The sequence below is a fragment of the Cryptotermes secundus genome, unplaced genomic scaffold, assembly GCF_002891405.2.
Source record: "Cryptotermes secundus unplaced genomic scaffold, Csec_1.0 scaffold968, whole genome shotgun sequence".
In the NCBI taxonomy this organism is placed as follows: Eukaryota; Metazoa; Arthropoda; class Insecta; order Blattodea; family Kalotermitidae; genus Cryptotermes; species Cryptotermes secundus.
Window position 1 is genome coordinate 130721 of NW_019719376.1, and position 19101 is coordinate 149821.

Genomic DNA, 19101 nt, shown 5'->3' on the forward strand with positions numbered 1-19101 from the left:
CTGGGCGACCATGCTTTCCAGTCAGCTGTGTCAGCAGATAAGGCAGACCGGCTTGAATGTTGCAAGTAGGTAGGCAGAGCGATCCAGTCATAAACAGGACGTTGTGTTGGTGACTTTGTGAAGTTAAGATGCCGTACACATTTTCCGCTGAGGAATACGCCGATATGGTGTTTTGGGTGTATGTGATGGAAATGCGAGAGCCACTGCTGCCGAATATGACCGGCGTTATCCTAATTGCAGGATTCCGAATCCTAAATCCATTAGCAGTACATTCAACACATTAAGACAAACTGGTTCTCTCCCCCGCATTCATATACAATACAAACAATATCCTCAACATGAATTGTATGAAGAAGAAAACATTCTTGATGCTGTAGAGCGCAGTCTGCGTGCCAGTATAAGATGTCTAGCTCAGTGGTTCGGTGTTTTTCAGGCCATGGCATGGAGGACTCTTCATGAGAATGGGCTGCAACTGGTTAAATGGGAATCGGCAGTTGTACTGCTTGATAATGTTCTGCGATGAGGCACAGTTTACACGGGATGGGGTCAACAACAGTCACAACTTACATGTTTGGGCAGACAATAATCCCCGTGCCATGGCAGAATCGAATTTTCAACACCGATTCAGTGTCAATGTCTGGTGTGGTGTTCTGTATGGTCAGCTAATCAGTCCATTCATTTTTCCTGGCCGCTTAACTGGTGAGATTTACCTCCACTTCTTAGAAGAAGAATTACCACAGTTACTTGAAGATGTTCCTCTGGCAACAAGACACCAGATGTACTTTCAGCATGATGGGGCGCCTGCTCACTTCTCCCGCACAGTAGCAGCTCACTTGGTTTGGCAATTCCCACAGCGGTGGATTGGTCGCGGAAGCCATAACGCCTGATTCCCAGGTTGCCAGATGTAACGCCGTTAGATTATTGCATTTGGGGCTGGATGAAGGACATTGTGTACCAGGTAAAGGTACAAACACGTGAAGCATTGCTTGGATGTATTCTGGACGCGGTGATGACAATAAGGAACAAACGTGTGGAAATGCGAAATGCTACGAGCGTGGTTCATACGCGTGTGATGTGTTGTTTTGACATGCAGGGAGACATTTTTGAAAATCTTATGTAAATCCAGTTGTCTTCTAAAGCACTACAGTTTAAAGGAAACAGACTGATAGAAGGGTGTGATATGCAACCATTGGTATGTTTACAGAATGGGATGCTGAAAATAATGTAATTTTGTAACATAAAATTGATGAAAAATGTTGCACAATGAAAAATTATGAAATTGAAAAAAAAAATGGTTTTAGAATGCTTCTTTCCTAAAACATTAACAATTTAAAAAATGTTTGTATTGTATTTCTAATTTGTTTTGACTGAAATTCGAAGAAAAAAAGATTTTTCTCCAGTTTTCAAATTACTGTATCTCTTTAATTATGAGTTGGATACCATTAGTATATTAATTTTTTTTCCAAATTACCTCAGGAATGCCCTCCCTAAGTGGGGGTAAAACTTCGTGGATCACCCTGTATATGTACCTGGCCAAGCAGAAAAGGCAGTAATGCATATGGTGATTGCATATAGCACAGTGTGCATCTTTATATACATCTTGTCTGTACAAATTACACAGTGGACAGTATTAAATTTTACTGGTCTATGAATTTTCTACTTCAGTCATGTTTCTCTCCTCAAAATATATACCACATCCACTTTTTGAAACTGGGCTTTTGCAGCATATCAAAAGGATCAGTACACTGATGTCAGAATGACTCTGATCTTGCTGTGGAATCTATCACAGATGCAGTGAAGTATCTGTCAGTAAAACTTCAAATTTCCCATGCCTCTGCTACATACTATGCACGACATAATTCCAGCTGTGTATCACTAAGAATTTCTGGAAGAAATTTAATTCTGCCTGTTGATGAAGTTTTTTGAACCAGTTACTTAATCCCTTGTGTGGCACAAGCAGATTAGTTTGGCTCAGCATACTTGCTTTAAAACTGCCAGAGTTGGATAGATCAGGCAAGCATTTCTGTTGTAGATATCTAGAGCAAGGAACAAGCATCCATATCAGTGGTCAACTGAAGGCAGTCTGCTGAAGTATTGTGGATTTTTGTGTGCAACAGAGTTTACCTACAGGCGATCTTGGTATTTCTAGCACATAGATCTACAGGTACGGTAGGGCTTGGCAGTCAAAGGGTTAAGATGCAACCAAAAGATGCTGGAATCAACTGCTATAATTCTCTCTCCAATGTGGGTCACAGGAAATTCAGAAGAATTCTTATAACTGTATCAATAGCCACATGCACAATAATGTGAGAAAGACAACACATCCATATGCTGAGACCTATGCAACACATTATACTCAGATGCAGAGATCAGTGTCTATACCATGAAAGGGATACTAACTAATCTGTGAACCGTCAACTTTTTTGTTGTTCTCTGTAGAACTGTGAAATGTGATCCTACATAGGATCAACAAAGGACCAAGTTAGTTGATGCTGGGACAACACAAATAAATGAAAACAGACGTCGCGCTGGCCAAGTCACAAGCGGTTGTAACGGCCGGAGAACAGTCGCTGCAAGGAGTAGCCGAAACAACAGGAAACCTGAGGTGGCAGAACGAGAGGTACCCGTAAAAGACGTTGAAGTAATGCTGGTCGGAGAACCAAAGCAGAAAAAGCATAGCGACCAAAACAAGCAACGAAATATGAAGAATTCGACACAGGATAACTTTGGACTGCAGAAGAAGTTGGCTGTAGCCCGCAGAGGGACGAGCCGCAAGGGAACGACCCGCCATGCAAAAATGGAACAGCAGAAGGTAAACGTTGTTGGGAGAAACCGCACCAGGGCCAAAATTCAGCGAGCAACCCAGAGAGTAGGGCCGCTCCAGAAGAATTTGTGGATGCACCATGAAGGAACAGTGGATCGACGCAGCAAGGGGCCGCTACACGGGAGGAAGAAGAGGACAACCACGGACAGCATCCGGAAGTGGAGCCCAGGAGATCAAGCTCTTCTGGGAAGCGAAGGAACACTAAGGACAACCTTATATGAGATATATGGTCTGGAAAACACTAAACAAATGCCCAAGACTTCCAGCAGGACGCAGAGAATCGTGGATTGGACTTTGTGGAGGGGACGACCCCCTCCAAAATGGAAAAAGAGACCTCAAGTAGAGGAGGAACCGGCCTCCCAAGAAAGAGTGAATGTGTGACAAATGAGTGTGACACAACTGGATCTTCTGGCAACTTACCAGGAAACCGCTCAAGACGAGCTGGTCTTAAGAGGGGAGCAGTTTAACAGAAGGAGAAGAGTCGCTGCAAGGAGTAGCCGAAATAACAGGAGATGCAGAAAGCCATCCTTTGAAGAAAAGGAACGGGGGTGCACCATTAGGCTATTTAGGATGAACAGCCTTTAGGAGGGAGCAGTGTGACCTGTTGTGCTATGGAGGACACCCCCTCCCTCCCCAGCGGTGACGTAACACGGGATGCCGCCGTTGCTACTCAGCAGTAAACAACTCCCGACAGCGTTGCTAGGCTGTCGGCAAACATGGCGTCAGACAACAGTGGTGCCTATTACGTAACTGTTTTCTGTGTTGTCCGTAACGGGGCTAAATAAGGAGCAGCGAAGACTATTCAAGTTAGTTACAAGTTAGCCAGGCAGTCAACCAGTCAGCTGTAGTCTAGCATTTGCAGTCTAGTATTTGTGATACTGCCGATGGCAGTAATTGTGAGATTGTAAACTGTGTGATTGTATGAGCAAGTGTGGAATAAAATTCGCTATATCCAATATGGCGTGAAGTTATTTGTCGTGTTATACACCCAACACATGACAATATAAAGTAACTAGGAAAACTATAAAGCACTTTAGCTGTAGCTGGAGGTTTATGTGCATGAGGAAACAAGACAGATGCATGAGGACTGACCTAGTGCCTGATATCCTCCTGTAACTGTTTGGTCCAGACACGGCAAGCAAGCTCACGCCTGACCCAATGTTCACAATCTGTAACACATTCCATGCATCTTTATACATTGGGCTGAAGGAGTACCATTTCTTCATACAAAAATCAAGCTACACACACAATATAGAACAAAAACTGTAGCCTGCCATGGGGGGAGAAGAAGAATAAAGAAAGAGTGCTGGTATCTCTCTCCTGTCCCACTCTATTCTACCATGATCGTACTACAGGTAATCAGAGGCAAACACTAACAGAAACGGTTCCAATGCAATTTTCTTGGGAAGTGCTCATAAGAATACAGAAATAAGGTACTTCATTTGGTCAACTGTATTCATCAAGTGTTTATCTCATTCTAACCAATACTCTGATAGCACAACCCAAATGTTACTCTGTTAATACCAAAGCCCATCACTGGACATAATCCTGCACCAGTTTCATCTATTTCCCAAACTCACAATCTGTTTCCCTAAAATATATCTTAATGTTATCACCTTCTTTGTACTGCGATTGGCCAATAGCCAAGAGATTTTCCCACTAAAATTATGCATTTTCATTATGGCTGCAGGTAAGTTCAGAGCCAGAAGCAGCTGAGGGTCAAACCCACGGCTATTTCAGGTGAGTGTTTGCAGAAGTATCCAACCCAGTCTTTCACTCTAAGGGAAAAACAGAGCCCGAGGTGTCTGTGAACAAAGTGTTGAAAACACCTGGTTCTAAGAGAAAAGTCATTAACAGAGGACTTACAAAATCTTATGCAGACAACCACAAGGTAAGAGATCCAATGTAAATGGAACGATAATATTAAGATGGATCTTTAAAAAAAAACAGGATGTGGAAATGTAGACTGGATTTAACCTTTAAATGCCGGACTTCTGAAATGTTGGTAAACTTGAGCTGGCTGGAATTTATTTAAATGCCGCTGCTGGGACGCGTTTAAATGCCCGTTGCTACTCTGCATTTAAATGTCCGTTATTGTTAGGGCGCTTTCAACAATTTTAAGCATTGTGTTTAAAAATGCTACATCTAACTAAATTTTTATGATAAATGGATGGAATTAAATTTGTTTGTATCAGCAAAGAACATAGTGTCACATATTATAATGGAAGATTTGAAAATTTTTATACAAAGAGTTATACTCTATTTTCAATTTTTTCTTTTAATTTTGATGCGTACTGCAAGAAAGGTTTCCCAGTTCTTCACAGAGTTGTTCTGCATTATAAATTCATTTCTGTTTGTAACACTTGACAAATTTTAGCAGTCCCTGCTGTCATAAAACAGATGGAAGCAATAAAATCATTTGGTCTTCTGCTAGCACTGCTTACACTCTTTGAATTTTCGAATCTTTTGACTAAAGGACAGAAGAATGAAAGAATGGCTATTCAAGAGAAAGCTAGATGGATCCCTTCTTCAGTGCTAAGACCTTCCGTTATAGCTGCAAGAGATTATGGCCCTTTCTAGGGTCATGAACGGACAGTTGCATCGTGGCTGAGATGCAGAGTGTGATCTGTTTTCTGTGCCTTCTTAGTGAAATCAAATACAGTAGTTTCATTTCAGCCTATATATACATCAAGCAGATAACAACAAAAAATGTATGTATATCGAATTTTACTATATATTTTTAACACATTAATCTGCAGAATCTGCAATAAAAGTACTGGCTCCTGAATGAGTTTGGGCATAACTCATACGTATATTCTTTTTTGCTGTTGTTAACTTAGGTATCATTTTAATTCCTCTATTATGGTTTTACTCAAGTCTGTCTGGTAATTAATACATTTAAAAATAAATATTTAGGACTGTACATATGCTTCTACTAGCAGCGTGTGCACGCGCTTCCACTAGCACAGTTTAAATGCCCGACTGGCCAAAATGGGTTACTTTGGCCATGATGACCATACTCATCACTTTGGCAGTTAAAGGTTAACTGTTTTAGGATACAGTATAAAGGTGAGCATTCATGTTTGATAAAAGATAGGAATTTTTTTCTAAGTTAGTATCAGTTGCTCAAGAAAACCCAGTATTAGAGTTAGTCTACAGATAGTTCTATGGTAACTTACCTTATAGTGAAGTCTGTAACTGAAATATATGACAGTGGTAATATGGACCTTTTAGGTTATGTCTGTAAGACAACTTAGAGCATCTGCAGTAGAATGTGGTACAATAAAACATGACAAGTACTGCAGGAAACATTCTTACCTGCCAGCATGGGAACAATTTGAAGGATAATGTTATAAGTTGACATTTGTTACACATACAAAAGGAATTCAATATCACTGACCAATTTGGTCTGTAAGTTGCATGAGAATGAAAATTTTCTGTAAATTTCCAAATGCCATGTTGACATTCATTTTATCTATTTTCTATTTGACCTTAACCCCTTAAAGGCAAGAATATATGATAATTCAAAATTATCATTACTCCCTTTACTCTCGAGGGAAAAACTGTCATAAACCCTTCTTTCCTTCACTGTCCTTCAGACTCTGTTTACTTTGTTATTTAACAGTGCTGTCAGAATTGGGACTATATAGCACTGGTCCTTCAGTTTGAAAACTGTACCAATATCTGAACACATTTCTTATATTCTTTATCATTTTCACTGAAGTTAAACATAAAAGTAAAAGGTTGCAGGAAGCTATACTAAGATAGACAAATCACACATTTTCCTTAAAAACATCACACAATTTTTAAATGAATGTTCAATGAGACTGAAAGGATGACTGTGAACTGAAAAAGATGTGGCATAGAGATATCAAGGTCTGTTTTAAAACACTACTTCATCTGAAGGAAAAGAAACAAACCTGAAGCTTTTTTTATTTCATAATATGCACACCCACAAACAGGGATCACCATATTTCAAATTAATAAAACAAAAGACTGATTTTCAGAATAAAGATGTGGCTTATGGAAGTGAATATATTTCTTCAACCAGACTGCCATGAACCATGCCTACTCACCAGGAAAGGATATGGGTCACTGAAATCGAAGAACCTCTTTTCACAGCACTCATCCTCTGTGGGATTGATCCAGTAGTAGCACTCACAAGGATTGTTGGTCTCCACATACAGCATGCCACGAATCAGCGAGTCCAACTCATCAAACTTGGCAAGACGCATGTTCAACTCCTGCATATATGCATGTAAGTTAATAAACTGCTTCTGAGTCAGTACCATTAACACAACTGACCACTGCAATCATCTTAAGCCAGCTTAATTCAACATTCACCAAAGTGTTTTAACACTTTGCGGACTGTGCACACATTAATATGTTTTTCGCTTTTAAACGTGGCAGACCGGTCGCGTATTAATACGTTTTTAGAACATGATCAGTTGCAGCACACTATATATTACTCTGGCGCCACCTACATTGCATGCAACTGCCTGCAGATGCGTGATAAGACTCTGGAATGTTTAGTTAGTAGTCAGTAACTTGACCTCGCTGTTTACTTAACTGACTATAAAGGAAAATCCTTTGCTTTCTTCAAGCTGTGTGTATCAGCCAGTAGGCAGTGGGGAGAATGGATCAAGGACAAATTCTCCTCTGATGAACTAGCTGACCTGCCTTGTGAGACGCGTAGTAATGGATTGTCATTCAGACAGCAACAGTGACGGGGGACAACAAAGAATTGTGGCCACAGACAGTAAAAGTGACAGTAGCTCCGGCGATAATGCAGGTAATAACATTGTGGGGCAGCAAAAAAATCTAAACCCTGATTCAAAATTGAAATACAAAGCATTTCTGATGAATGTGGCAAAGGCCTGGGCTACAGTCCAGATGGTGGCGGCAGAACCAGGGTCACACAAAGACTTAGTACGACGGGGCCCATCAACTCCCACCCCACGAAGGCCTCATGTGGACCCCCCAGGGCGACTCTCGAGTGATATGCGGAAAAATACCCTCGTGAAAATTGTGAAGAGTGAACATTCCAAGCGGAAGAATCCTTTTAGGCTATGCCATGTTTGCACAGTTCACAAAAAAAGGAGTATGTCTACATTTGCAAGTTCTGTGTAATGCCACTTCACAAAGGGGAATGTTTCCAGAAATATCACACCCCCAAGCACTTCTAGCAGCATTGGTAAGTGTTCTCCAAAAATTTTAGTTCAAAAAATTAATTAGGAGATTTTATATTAATTTTTAAAGTTAACAGTGCACAAGTTAGGGTAGTATGTTTAAAAATTCCGGTCCCCAGGGTGATTTAAATATTTAAATCGCCGGTCTGCGAAGTGTTAATATAATCACTGAATCTCTTGTTTCAAAAATTCAATGTGATCATGTTCCTAGAGATTTCTCAAACAAAATTTGTGATGATTTTCTTGTTTTTCTATTCATGTCACATGCCAAAATATTAGCACAATACACCTCACCTACTGTTGTTACAGTATTCGAAATGAACATGTCAAGATGCATGCAAAGAGAGGAAGAAAGGAAATCTGTGAAGGGTTTCTGAGGGGATTCCTCTTACTAAATAGCCACTTTGAAGGCAAAGAAGGAGATGGGAGGATAAGAGTTCAATGGGTACTGGACAAATACACTGCTGAGCTCTGAACTGGGTTTAGCTGGTCCAGGATCATGCCCAAAGGCAAGCGGAATTGTATTTTTGAGTCCATTGACAGTCAGATAGCTAAATGGTCCTGATAATAACACATAGGACTGGTTCATTTGTGAACAAGGGTGAAGCTTTTGTATTGTGGTCTCTTGGAGTTATGTTAATGTGTAGTCTGACAATGGTGTATTAATGTACAGAAGGAATATACTGCATATACCTTTGAGGTAGAAAAATATTCAGATAGTATGTTCCTCTGAAACACTGGTACCTGCCAACCTATATGGTGTCATAATCCAAAAAACCACAGATCTACTGCCATGAAAACACCAAAGCTTAAAAACTGAAGTTATCACAGTACCAACTGCACAAGTTAAAACCCAGCATACCCTTCGAAAGTTATCTTCAAACTTGTATGCTCCACCTCCTGTGGCACTAACAGTTGTGACAAGAGTGGCCAAGCCTTTGGACTTTGCCAGTGCCAGGAAGTTCCCCATTTCACAAGTCGGAAAGCGGATGAAATGAAGGGTTCCTTTGCGACGGCGAATCACGATATCGTCCATCTAAAACAGAAGCACCATGTCACTGTATCAACTAGACAGGATAGCTGTGCTCTAAGAAATGTTTATGTTGTGTAAGGAAGCAGATGAAACCAGCAACCCACCTCCTCATTGTTGTCAACGTTACCACCTCAATCTCCTCATCTACAGTAAAGGTGAAAGAGATCGAATAAGAGAAGCAAAATTCCAAGCATTCTTAACCTCTCAGGGCAGGAGGCTGTACACTCATAAAATCCTGCCACTGAACCCACAAACTGGTTATGAGTACAACCATACATAGTACTGCATACTCTTAAATAACTGTTAATAATTTCTCCATCTATTGAAAAGTGGCTAAACTAAGTAAGTCTGTGAGTTCTGAAGACCTTCTTTCACAGTGTCCTTTGCTTCCATTTCAAAGAACTTAAATATTTTTAATTCTAGCTTTTCTATGGCATATCATTTATTCCACCAATATGGCTGGTGTTTCAATACAGGCACATCAGTGATGCATATATTCCGAGATATTTTGAAGACTTTGATTTTGTATATGTCTTCTTTGGTCAATATAAGCAAAATACTTTAGTCAAATTCCAAATTACTCACATACACACAAATGCAAGTGATATCAGAGTATACAGGAAAATACTAATGCTCTGGGCTTAAATCATGTATATGCCAATGGTCAGTTTGATGGATTAACCTTGGCACAAGATAGGGATTGATGGTCAGGTTTATCCACCAACCTTCTCTATTCTCAGAGTAAGAGAACTCAGAATCCACTGGGGTGAGTGAACCATGTAGAACATGAGAATAACATGAAGAGTTCTGTCTTTTATGATATAACACTGTGTAGTCTGTTACATCCTAGAAGACAGAACTCTTCATAGCCACTGCTGTGAGAATCTCAAATCTTAATGAGACTAACATTCTTATTTTTTTTTATATTCCTCCTAAGCAGGATCTTGCAGTTCAGCAAATTAACAATGTGATGAATATTCTGAAAACTGCAGGTATCCATTACCTGTAGATGTGTATCCCTATGGCCCGTCTTTCCGTACGCGGAGTTCTTGGTTAGGTAGCGCCGGATGTTCTTCAGAGTCTCTACTTCAGCATCTGCCTCATCTGGGGTGATATCCTTTGGCTCAAAGTAAACAAGCTTTGACAGTGTGCCTCCAATGTCCATCCCAAACCATGGCATTGCTGTACCAAAGTCATGCACCCACAGTACTTGAGAGAAGTTCTAGTTTAAGGTCACTAAATATTTTAATTAATACTCTCATACAGAAAGGGCTCCTGTACACTCCAAAGTAGCAGAAATGAAGTCTATCCATCCAAGTTCAATAGAAGGGCACAGGGAGACACAATAAAATAAATCTTTTTAGGCAATGAATCATTTAGATTTTGTGTTTTAGTCAACATCAACACAGCTGATCATGCCACAAAATTTCAAATCCCTTATTCGAAATTAAAACCTGATTTAATATAGAAAAACAGCTTTCAAAATATACAGCATATTGTACTCTTTCATTAAAATCTTGAGAGCAATATAAATATTAATGTTTGTGTTAGCATCAATGCTTATCAGCATCATGTTACCTTCTACATAATACTTACTTATAAGCAAAGAACCATACTACAAGGAGAAATGAGGTGTTATTTATGGTCAATAGCCTCAACAAACCCATTCTAACTTAAGTAATACAGCTGTTCTCCATACTGGTAAGATAAGTACAACTGTAGGACGGGTATTGCAACAGAAACTAGCTTATTACTACACACGTGTAAGAGAGAGGTAAACACATAATGTAATGTGATTGCGTGTGATTGTGCAACTGTGTCTGTACACCTGAGGATGACCTCTTGGGGTCGAAACATGTAGTGTGACAGTAAATAAAAAATGTGTTGTGTGGTCGGTAAAATTAACTCTAATATTCATTTAATACACAACAGGATGCAAGAAACAATTAAATTTACATAATGTAACAATTTATATCATCAAATATAAGTTAGTGCGCTGTCAAAATAAAAATGTACATATATTAACAATGCGTGTATCAGTAAATTTAAAAGAATACCTGTGCTTCTTCAATAGCATTCACTGGTTGGATAATTATAGCATAACTAAAGTTTAAATTGCTAACTTTTGGTAACATACCTAATTAATAAAAAGGCGTAATGGACAGGTGCAAGATTGTGTTTTGTGCTAGCTCCATGTTTCCAGAAATTCCTCTACATGTTAAAAAATTATGAATATGTTTAAGTGCATCATACTACTTATACATAAATTTGTAATAATTTGAGACTAAATGCACATAAAAATTGTGTTAAAAATTCTTCTACCTTAGAAGACATTGCACTGTTTTGTAATACACTATAAAAACGTCACAAGGTAGCATCAGGTGCACAGGGTCAATCATATCAGGTGTACTGTATGTAGTATGGTACTATCTTTAACACTATTTTCTCCCTTGTGTGACTTCACAATACCAACATTACCATCAAAGAGAATAAAATCGGTTACACTATCTGCAGATGTCTGCATGCTGACAAGGGGCACACATGGAAAGATCACACAACAGCAAGCTAATACAACATCTTGTTAGTGTTTTACTGTTTCTCTTGAACCAACACATTTTGTGTAACTAAAATCTTGGTTGAAGAAATGACATCAAAGTAAATTTGAGAACTTTTGTATTTCACTTAGGTTCCTGTTATACATGGTACAGTCAATAACTTTGTGGATTGGAAGCACAGCGGTGCTGTTATGCACTACAGTGGATATGTGGAGCCACGAGATGGTGCCATGTCTGTTCTACTCTTGTCCCAGCAAGAAGCAGTTGTGTGCGTGTATGCAGTGTATTCAGAAAGAAAAACACTGTTGTGAAGGGTAACTGTCTGCAAGCGGCAGAAATTGAGGATGTCAGAATTTGAGTAATGGGAAAAAAACTTGGCAAATCTGCTATCAAAACATTTTGGATGATCAAGCAAGCGTATGGTGAAGAATCCTTTGGCTTGCTGTGTTTAAGGGGAACAAACGTTTTGCACAGAGGAGAGACAATGTGGAAGATGATGAGCCAAGAATGGTCCGAACTGAACTCAAGATCCAGGAAGCTGCAATGTTTGTGTGTGCCAACCACTCACAAAAGTCTAAGACCTGAACATGTCTTGTGTCACCCAGCACAGTGTTCCATGCGTCCTGACGCAAGACCAACATAATGATCACATGGGCATTTGCAGTGACATGATCGATAGTGCTGACAAAGACAGAACGTTTCTGAACTGGATCAGAACAAATGAAACATGGTGTTTTCTGTATGATCCACAAATGAAGTGACAATCAGCCACTTGGAAATTGCCATCATCACCAAGAAAGAAGAAACTGCAACAGGACATGTCAAAAGGTAAGGTAATGCTTGAACTGTTTTCTGATTCATCTGGAATTGTTCACGTGGAATTCATACCAGAAGGGGTGACTGTAAACAAGCACTGCTTGAAGGAGATCCCTTGCCAGCTACGCAATTCAACTTGTATTAAGCGTCCTGTGCTTTGGCGCAGGAAGAACTGGCTATTGCTACATGACAACCCCCCCAAACATTGCTCTGTGCTTGTCCAAGAGGAGCTGGCAAGGCAACAGGTCACCATCCTGCCATACCCTCCATACTTGCCTGATCTCACACCATGCGATTTCTTTTTCTTTACCCCCTTGAAAGGAAGGCTACGTGGGTGTCCATTTCAGTTGGCCAAGGAGATTGTCACTGCCACAAGGGAAGCCATACTGGACCTTGTAGCAAATATATTTCAGCAGTGTTTCCAGCAGCTACACCAACACTGGCAGACTTGCAGAGCGGCCAACAGTGACTGTTTTGAGGGAGGATGTGGATATGTGTAAGTGTATGAGTATCTTGTAATATTGTGCAACAAAACCACAGTCCACAAAATTATTGACTGTAGTAGTATAATTTGATTTGTTTCATTCTGGTCCGTCACACTAACAGTATTACAAATGATAAAACAATTCCGTCCAGTGTGACTGTTGAAACTTTTACTACTTCACTTGTTAGCACCCTAACATGTTTCGGTCCCTATGGACCATCATTAGAGGGAATATCAATACTTTTAGAAACTACTATTACATTGGGTGTTTTGATTTTTAAAATACATAAATATACAATATTTGTAATATACACTTTATACAAAATCCAAATTTCTTACAACTACAGCAACTGTCCTTGATGCATTAAAGTTTTTTAAAAACAGTTGTTATTTAAGTTAAAATTCTTTAACCGAATAGGTTCGTGTCCCTTGTCCTTTTGTTTTTCTCGACGGGGCCGAACCTTTTCTTGGGAAGGTAGTTCTGCAAATATATTATGGGTATTGTATTATTTTAAATATACTATTTTATATATATATATAGGAATTTGTTGTTTTTCGTCCTACCTTGTTGTCGTCCTATGTTTGTTCGTAGCGTGCTGTGTTGTTTTTACTGTTCTAGTATGTACTGTGTCACGTAATTTATACTTCCCGAGTTTATGACGTTAATGTGGGTGTGTTCTGATGTTGTATTATGAGGTCGAACATGTTACGTTGGTTATTACTGTCCTTTGTGTTCTTCTATTAATTTATTGAGCTTATTAAAATGATATATACGGAAATCTTCTTTTATATTCATTATACCTCCTTTTATGGCTTTCTCAATCATTTCCATGATTACTGTCATCGGTTCATACTGGTGTTATTTATTTAGTATATGTAGGGCGAACGCTGATTCATCTTTATTTAGTCTTATGTTTCTTATGTGTTCTTTATACCTTGTTGTTAGATTTCTACCAGTTTGGCCGATGTATACTTTTTGGCACCTTTGGCATGTCATTTTATAGATCCCACTTGGTTCATAGAGGTTTATTTCTTGTATTCCATTTATTAGTTTACCTATTGTGTGGGTTGTTTTGAAGGCTATATTTATGTTAGTGTTTTTGAATAATTTTGTGTTTTTTTGTATGTAGTTTCCTGTACGAGTATAAGTGACCCATTTTTGTTCTTTTTCGTCTTTATTATCCGATTTACTTTTCTTTTGTTTAAGTTTGTTATGTTCTTTAAACAAAAGAATAGTAAATCAGATAATAAAGATGAAAAAGAACAAAAATGGGTCACTTATACTTATACATCAGAACACACCAACATTAACATCACAAACTCAGGAAGTATAAATTACGCGACACAGTACATACTAGAACAACCCCATGTGGAGGCGGGGTCAAATACCTCCACCATGACCCTGTGAGTCGTAGGAGGCGACGGAAAGGGAAGTCTCAGTTTTGAGACAGTAAAATATGGTCACGAGCCCCAAGGGGCTGGGACCCGAGTAAGACTGCGCTGGCAAGGGCCAGCAGCATATACAAAGGACAGACCTGTCCTCTCGTCAGAGAAGGCGCCCCACAGAAATAAGACCGTCAAACGGTAATAAGACTTACTGACTGACTGACAGTCAGTCGCAATGTGACTTTGACTTTGACTTGACTACTACGTAGAACAGTAAAAACAACACAGCACGCTACGAACAAACATAGGACGACAACAAGGTAGGATAAAAGAACAAACTCCTTAACATATATATTGTCACATGTTGTGTATGTCACGCGACAAATAACTTTAGGTGGGTCTTGGATTTAGCGAATCTTTAATGAACACACGTGTTTACACACTTACGAGTATAATTATTATCCATTACTTCACTGTTATAATTACTTCTTGTACCACTGATCTTGGTGAAGTCTTCTATTCTTCACTGTTACTCCAGCGGCTGCTATATTTCAACTGACTGTCTCCAAGTCCAAGTCACATTGCGACTCACGTTCAGTCAGTCAGTAAGTCTTGGTGTCAAGCCCCGATCAGATATGTCTCTTGTCGAAGCTGGCTTTTATAACTTTGGCGGCTGCTATGCAATGAACCTTCTGTTGTCATGCAACGCTTCGAACAATTCGTTACCTTTCATCTCCTAGAAAACGCGTTTGTTTGCCCCAGGCAACGGCCCATTGTTATTGCGTTGTCACTTGCTTTTATAACTTTGGCGGTTGCTATGCAATTAACCTTCTGTTGTCATGCAACGATTCGAACAATTCCTTACCTTTCATCTCCTAGAAAACGCGTTTGTTTGCCCCAGGCAACAGCCCACTGTTATTGCGTTGTCACTGTGGGAACTCTCCGTGTATTCATCATAACCATGGAGACTCATTGTATGCTGTTAACTTCCTATTGTGGCCGTTGTGCAGCAATGACTCTATGATAGCATGTTACATTGCTCCCTTCTAAAGGCTGTTCATCCTGAACAGCCTAACAGTATTTTCTTTCATTTGGCGTTCGTCTTCAGGGGCGCTGCCTCCGCACCCCTTCTTCATGGGTGCTCGTCCCGAGCAGCTCCGTAGTAGGGCGGGAGCCAGTCCAGGTGTACTACCAACATCTTCGACCTAGCGTTCTTCCGGATTCTGTATACTATGTCATTTATTCGGTTGATTACCTTGTAAGGGCCTTCCCACGAGGATTAAAGTTTCGGTGATTTCTCCTTTTGCAGGCTGGCCAGTAGAGCCACACTCTGTCGTCCTCATAGAAACCTGTGGAGTTGGCCAGTTTATCATACTGAGTTTTCATTCGATCACTGGCGAGCTTCAGGTGTTGCCAGGCATAATTGTGGATGTCTTGTAGATGATCCACTCTTGAAGAGACGGATGGATGCGGCAGTTGTCACATGTTGGGTATGTCATGCGACCAATGACTTCACGTGGGTCTCAGATTTAGCGAATCTTTATTGGGCACTCACACTTACACACCGTACAATTATCACCACTTGCAGTGTCACTTGAATTCTGACCCAGTACTCCAGTGCTTATACTGTCCTTGGCCGTGGCTGGATCTCATGTCTTCGGTGACGGCTATCCCAATACTGTCTCGGCGAGTGCATTACCTTGTTATATATCCGCGGCCGTTGCTACGCAGTGAACCTTCTGTTGTCTATCACCGGGTAAACGCTGCTTCGTTGATTCTGCAATTCCTAGGCAACGGCCCACTGTTATTGCGTTGTCTCTGTGGGAACTCTCCACGTATTTGTCGTAACCATGGAGACTCACTGTAGGCTGTTGCACAACGATGACCATAAGATATAGCATGTTACACTGCTCCCTTCTAAAGGCTGTTCGTCCCGAAGAGCCTAACAGTACTTCCTTGGTTTCGTTTCCTAAGGTGTTCATCTTCTGCGTGTTACCTCCGCCTTTTCTTCGGTGTTTTGCCTTCCTTCCATCCGCCCCCCCCCCATCTTCTAGAGTGCTCCTCCCGAGCACTTCCAGGGTCCAGGGGTTGTCAGTCCCATTGTCTCTCATTCATTCCTCACCTTCATTCTTTCTTTATTCATTCTTGCTATGGAGGCCGGTGTTTCTACTACCGGTTCCTCCCATGTGGGCCGTTTCCTTTCTTCCACTTCAGAGTGGGTTGACCCCTCCACAGTGTCCAGTTCTTGACGTTTTATGGTGGGACAGGAAATTTGGTAATTCGCTTCGTGGTCTCATGTCCGGTCATTTTTCTGTAGGGCTTGATCCTTGTTCCTCTTGTTACATTGCGGTTGCGCCCGTTGTCTCTCCCGTGCGTCCATCCTTTTGAGGTTCCTAACATTACTTTGTCCCTGGTGCAGTTCCTTCCGACGGAGTTCTCCTTACGCTGTGCCACTTTCGCACAGCAGGTCGTGTTTGGCCCGAGGATGTCTCTCGTGCGTTGTGCCACTGTTGCGCCATGGGACATCCTTATTCTCTCAGCAGCCAGTTCTTTCCGCGGTCCACAATTATTTTGGGTCGAAGATTTCTTGAAGATGTTTCTCTTGCACCATGCCACTGTTGCATGGCAGGACACCTCCCTACAGGCGGTAGCCAACTTCCTCCAGGATCCACAAATTCCTCAAGTCAGTTCCTCTGGCTCCTCTCATTGCCCTGCAGCTTACTTCTTGCCCCTGTGCGCTTCTTCCATCCATTGACCGGTTTCACTATGGCATCTTCGTTGGGGACTTCTCCTTTTTGTGCTTTCCTGTCCAGTGAGGTCGGCTTTTTCTCTTCCTGACGCGCCTCCATCTCTTGGCAGGCCATCGTCTTTACTTCTGTTTCGTATTTCAGTTCGATCTCCATTTCTTCGTGGCTGGCTCTCCTCTTTTCCTGCCAGGCTTTCCAATCGGCCATCATTTCTTCATGTCTGGCGTCCGCCTTTGCCTGGTTGCTTCTCGCTTCTTCTCACATAGCCAGCAGGAGTTCTATCATTTGTTGTGACTCCATTCTTCTGTGTTTTATAATGTAACGTTCATTGTGCTCATAAATTCAATAATTCTTGCAAATTCGCAAGTTACAATATATATAAAATAGGATTTTAAAAATAATACAATACCCATAATATATTTGCAGAACTACCTTCCCAAGAAAGGCAGGTGGCACAAGTTTGGCCCCGTCAAGAAAAACAAAAGGACAAGGGACACAAACCTATTCGGTTAAAGAATTTTAACTTAAATAACAAAAAGTTTTTAAAAAACTTTAATGCATCAAGGACAGTTGTTGTAGTTGTAAGAAATTTGGATTTTGTATAAAGTGTATATTACAAATATTGTATATTTATGTATTTTAAAAATCAAAACACCCAATGTAATAGTAGTTTCTAAAAGTATTGATGTTCCCTCTGATGATGGTCTATAGGGACTGAAACATGTTAGGGTGCTAACAAGTGAAGTAGTAAAAGTTTCAACAGTCACACTGGACGGAATTGTTTTATCATTTGTAGTAGTGTAACATAAACAATGGGTGCAGTAATATGCAGTTAAGGTAACTAAATGTTATTACATATCCATTAATAATACTTCCCATCAAATATCATTTTCTTTATTTCTAGACTTACTGCAAATTAACCAATGTACGGGAAATCAAGAGACAAAAAATTGAATCTGGTTAACAGCTGTAATACTGTATTTTAATATCTGATAATGCATATTTTCTCCATAAAACAGTGCCTGCTGCCTGTTTTCCATGTAATTTCATGCAAGCTAGTAGGAAGATCAAACCATCGTCATTGCCTCGCACTTTTTTATACCATTATATTCTTGGGCTAAAGGGCGGCCAGTGTGTATTGGCCAGTGTGTATGGCTAACCACCTCACCAGCATAAGTGAGCTAAACGTCTAGAAAACGTGGCAGCCTGAACGTCTCACAACCCTATGGGCCTCCATAGCCTGGTACAGGGATAGTTTTTTTTAATGTTACCAAAAGAGAGACTATGAAAAACTAGTGCCACTCACTTTAATATCACTAAATGTTGTATAATGATACACCTTACAATCTGAAGGAACTGAAAACATACAAGGCATGTCATCTACTCCAAAGCCATTCTCCTCGCACTTAGCAGAAGACTCATCCTTGCTAGAGCCTGCCATCATGCAGCCTCGAAGGCAGTCCTTACAGCTGTGAGGGCTCATCAAGACACACTGACAACACAGGCAGCCTCACAAATTTAGCTGAAACACAACATGACTTGTATGTGCAACTGTCTCTCATAGAGTGCACAGCAGAAAGAAATCAACTCCTGCAATGTGTACTACTTCAAGACAACTGTCTGTTCTTATTCAAAGTATGACAACCAAAGATCATTATCTTTACCAAATGAACATACAAAACTTGAAATGACGATGCGAAATATAGCACTGCCAACCTCAAAAGTTATACATTCTTCAAAGTTGCTCAATCATCCTATTCGACGCTCAGCCTGGTAGGCCTTAGTAGGCCTCCGGCATTTCAAATGATTTACATTAACAAGCAGGTACACTTTATGACGTTAAGTTAACTTGACACACGATACTCATGAAATGAATTAATCTACCTTTTTTAAACAAGTACTCCTCTTTGCCATTAGTCACGTGACATGTAAATGTAACACATTTTTCCTTCTCGATGTACATTTAATGCACTGTCATGTTGTGCGACGGCTTCTTTCCAACTAATGCATGACTACTAAATAGGCTTTGTCACTGCTAATCTTCGGAACAAGAAATGAATATGAACC

The 19101-nt window shown here is 40.3% G+C and overlaps 1 protein-coding gene across 6 annotated transcripts in view; it reads right to left on the reverse strand.

Annotated features, from left to right (window-relative positions):
- LOC111865722 (pantothenate kinase 3) overlaps nucleotides 1-19101 on the reverse strand; it is a 28679-nt gene that overhangs the window by 9280 nt on the left and 298 nt on the right. For 2 of the 6 annotated variants that reach the window (XM_033752069.1, XM_023853965.2), the window contains exons 2-6: nucleotides 18403-18556; nucleotides 10050-10228; nucleotides 8876-9049; nucleotides 6901-7068; nucleotides 3917-3993 (exon numbers count right to left, since the gene is read on the reverse strand). In XM_033752069.1, the coding sequence (XP_033607960.1) occupies nucleotides 3917-3993; nucleotides 6901-7068; nucleotides 8876-9049; nucleotides 10050-10228; nucleotides 18403-18517 (713 nt within the window). In that variant the 5' untranslated portion in view covers nucleotides 18518-18556. Of the gene's footprint in view, nucleotides 1-3916; nucleotides 3994-6900; nucleotides 7069-8875; nucleotides 9050-10049; nucleotides 10229-18340; nucleotides 18557-18698; nucleotides 18722-18750; nucleotides 18850-18918; nucleotides 19091-19101 lie in introns of those variants that run through there. The other 4 variants (XM_023853974.2, XM_023853983.2, XM_023853992.2 and 1 more) reach the window with 4 other exon arrangements.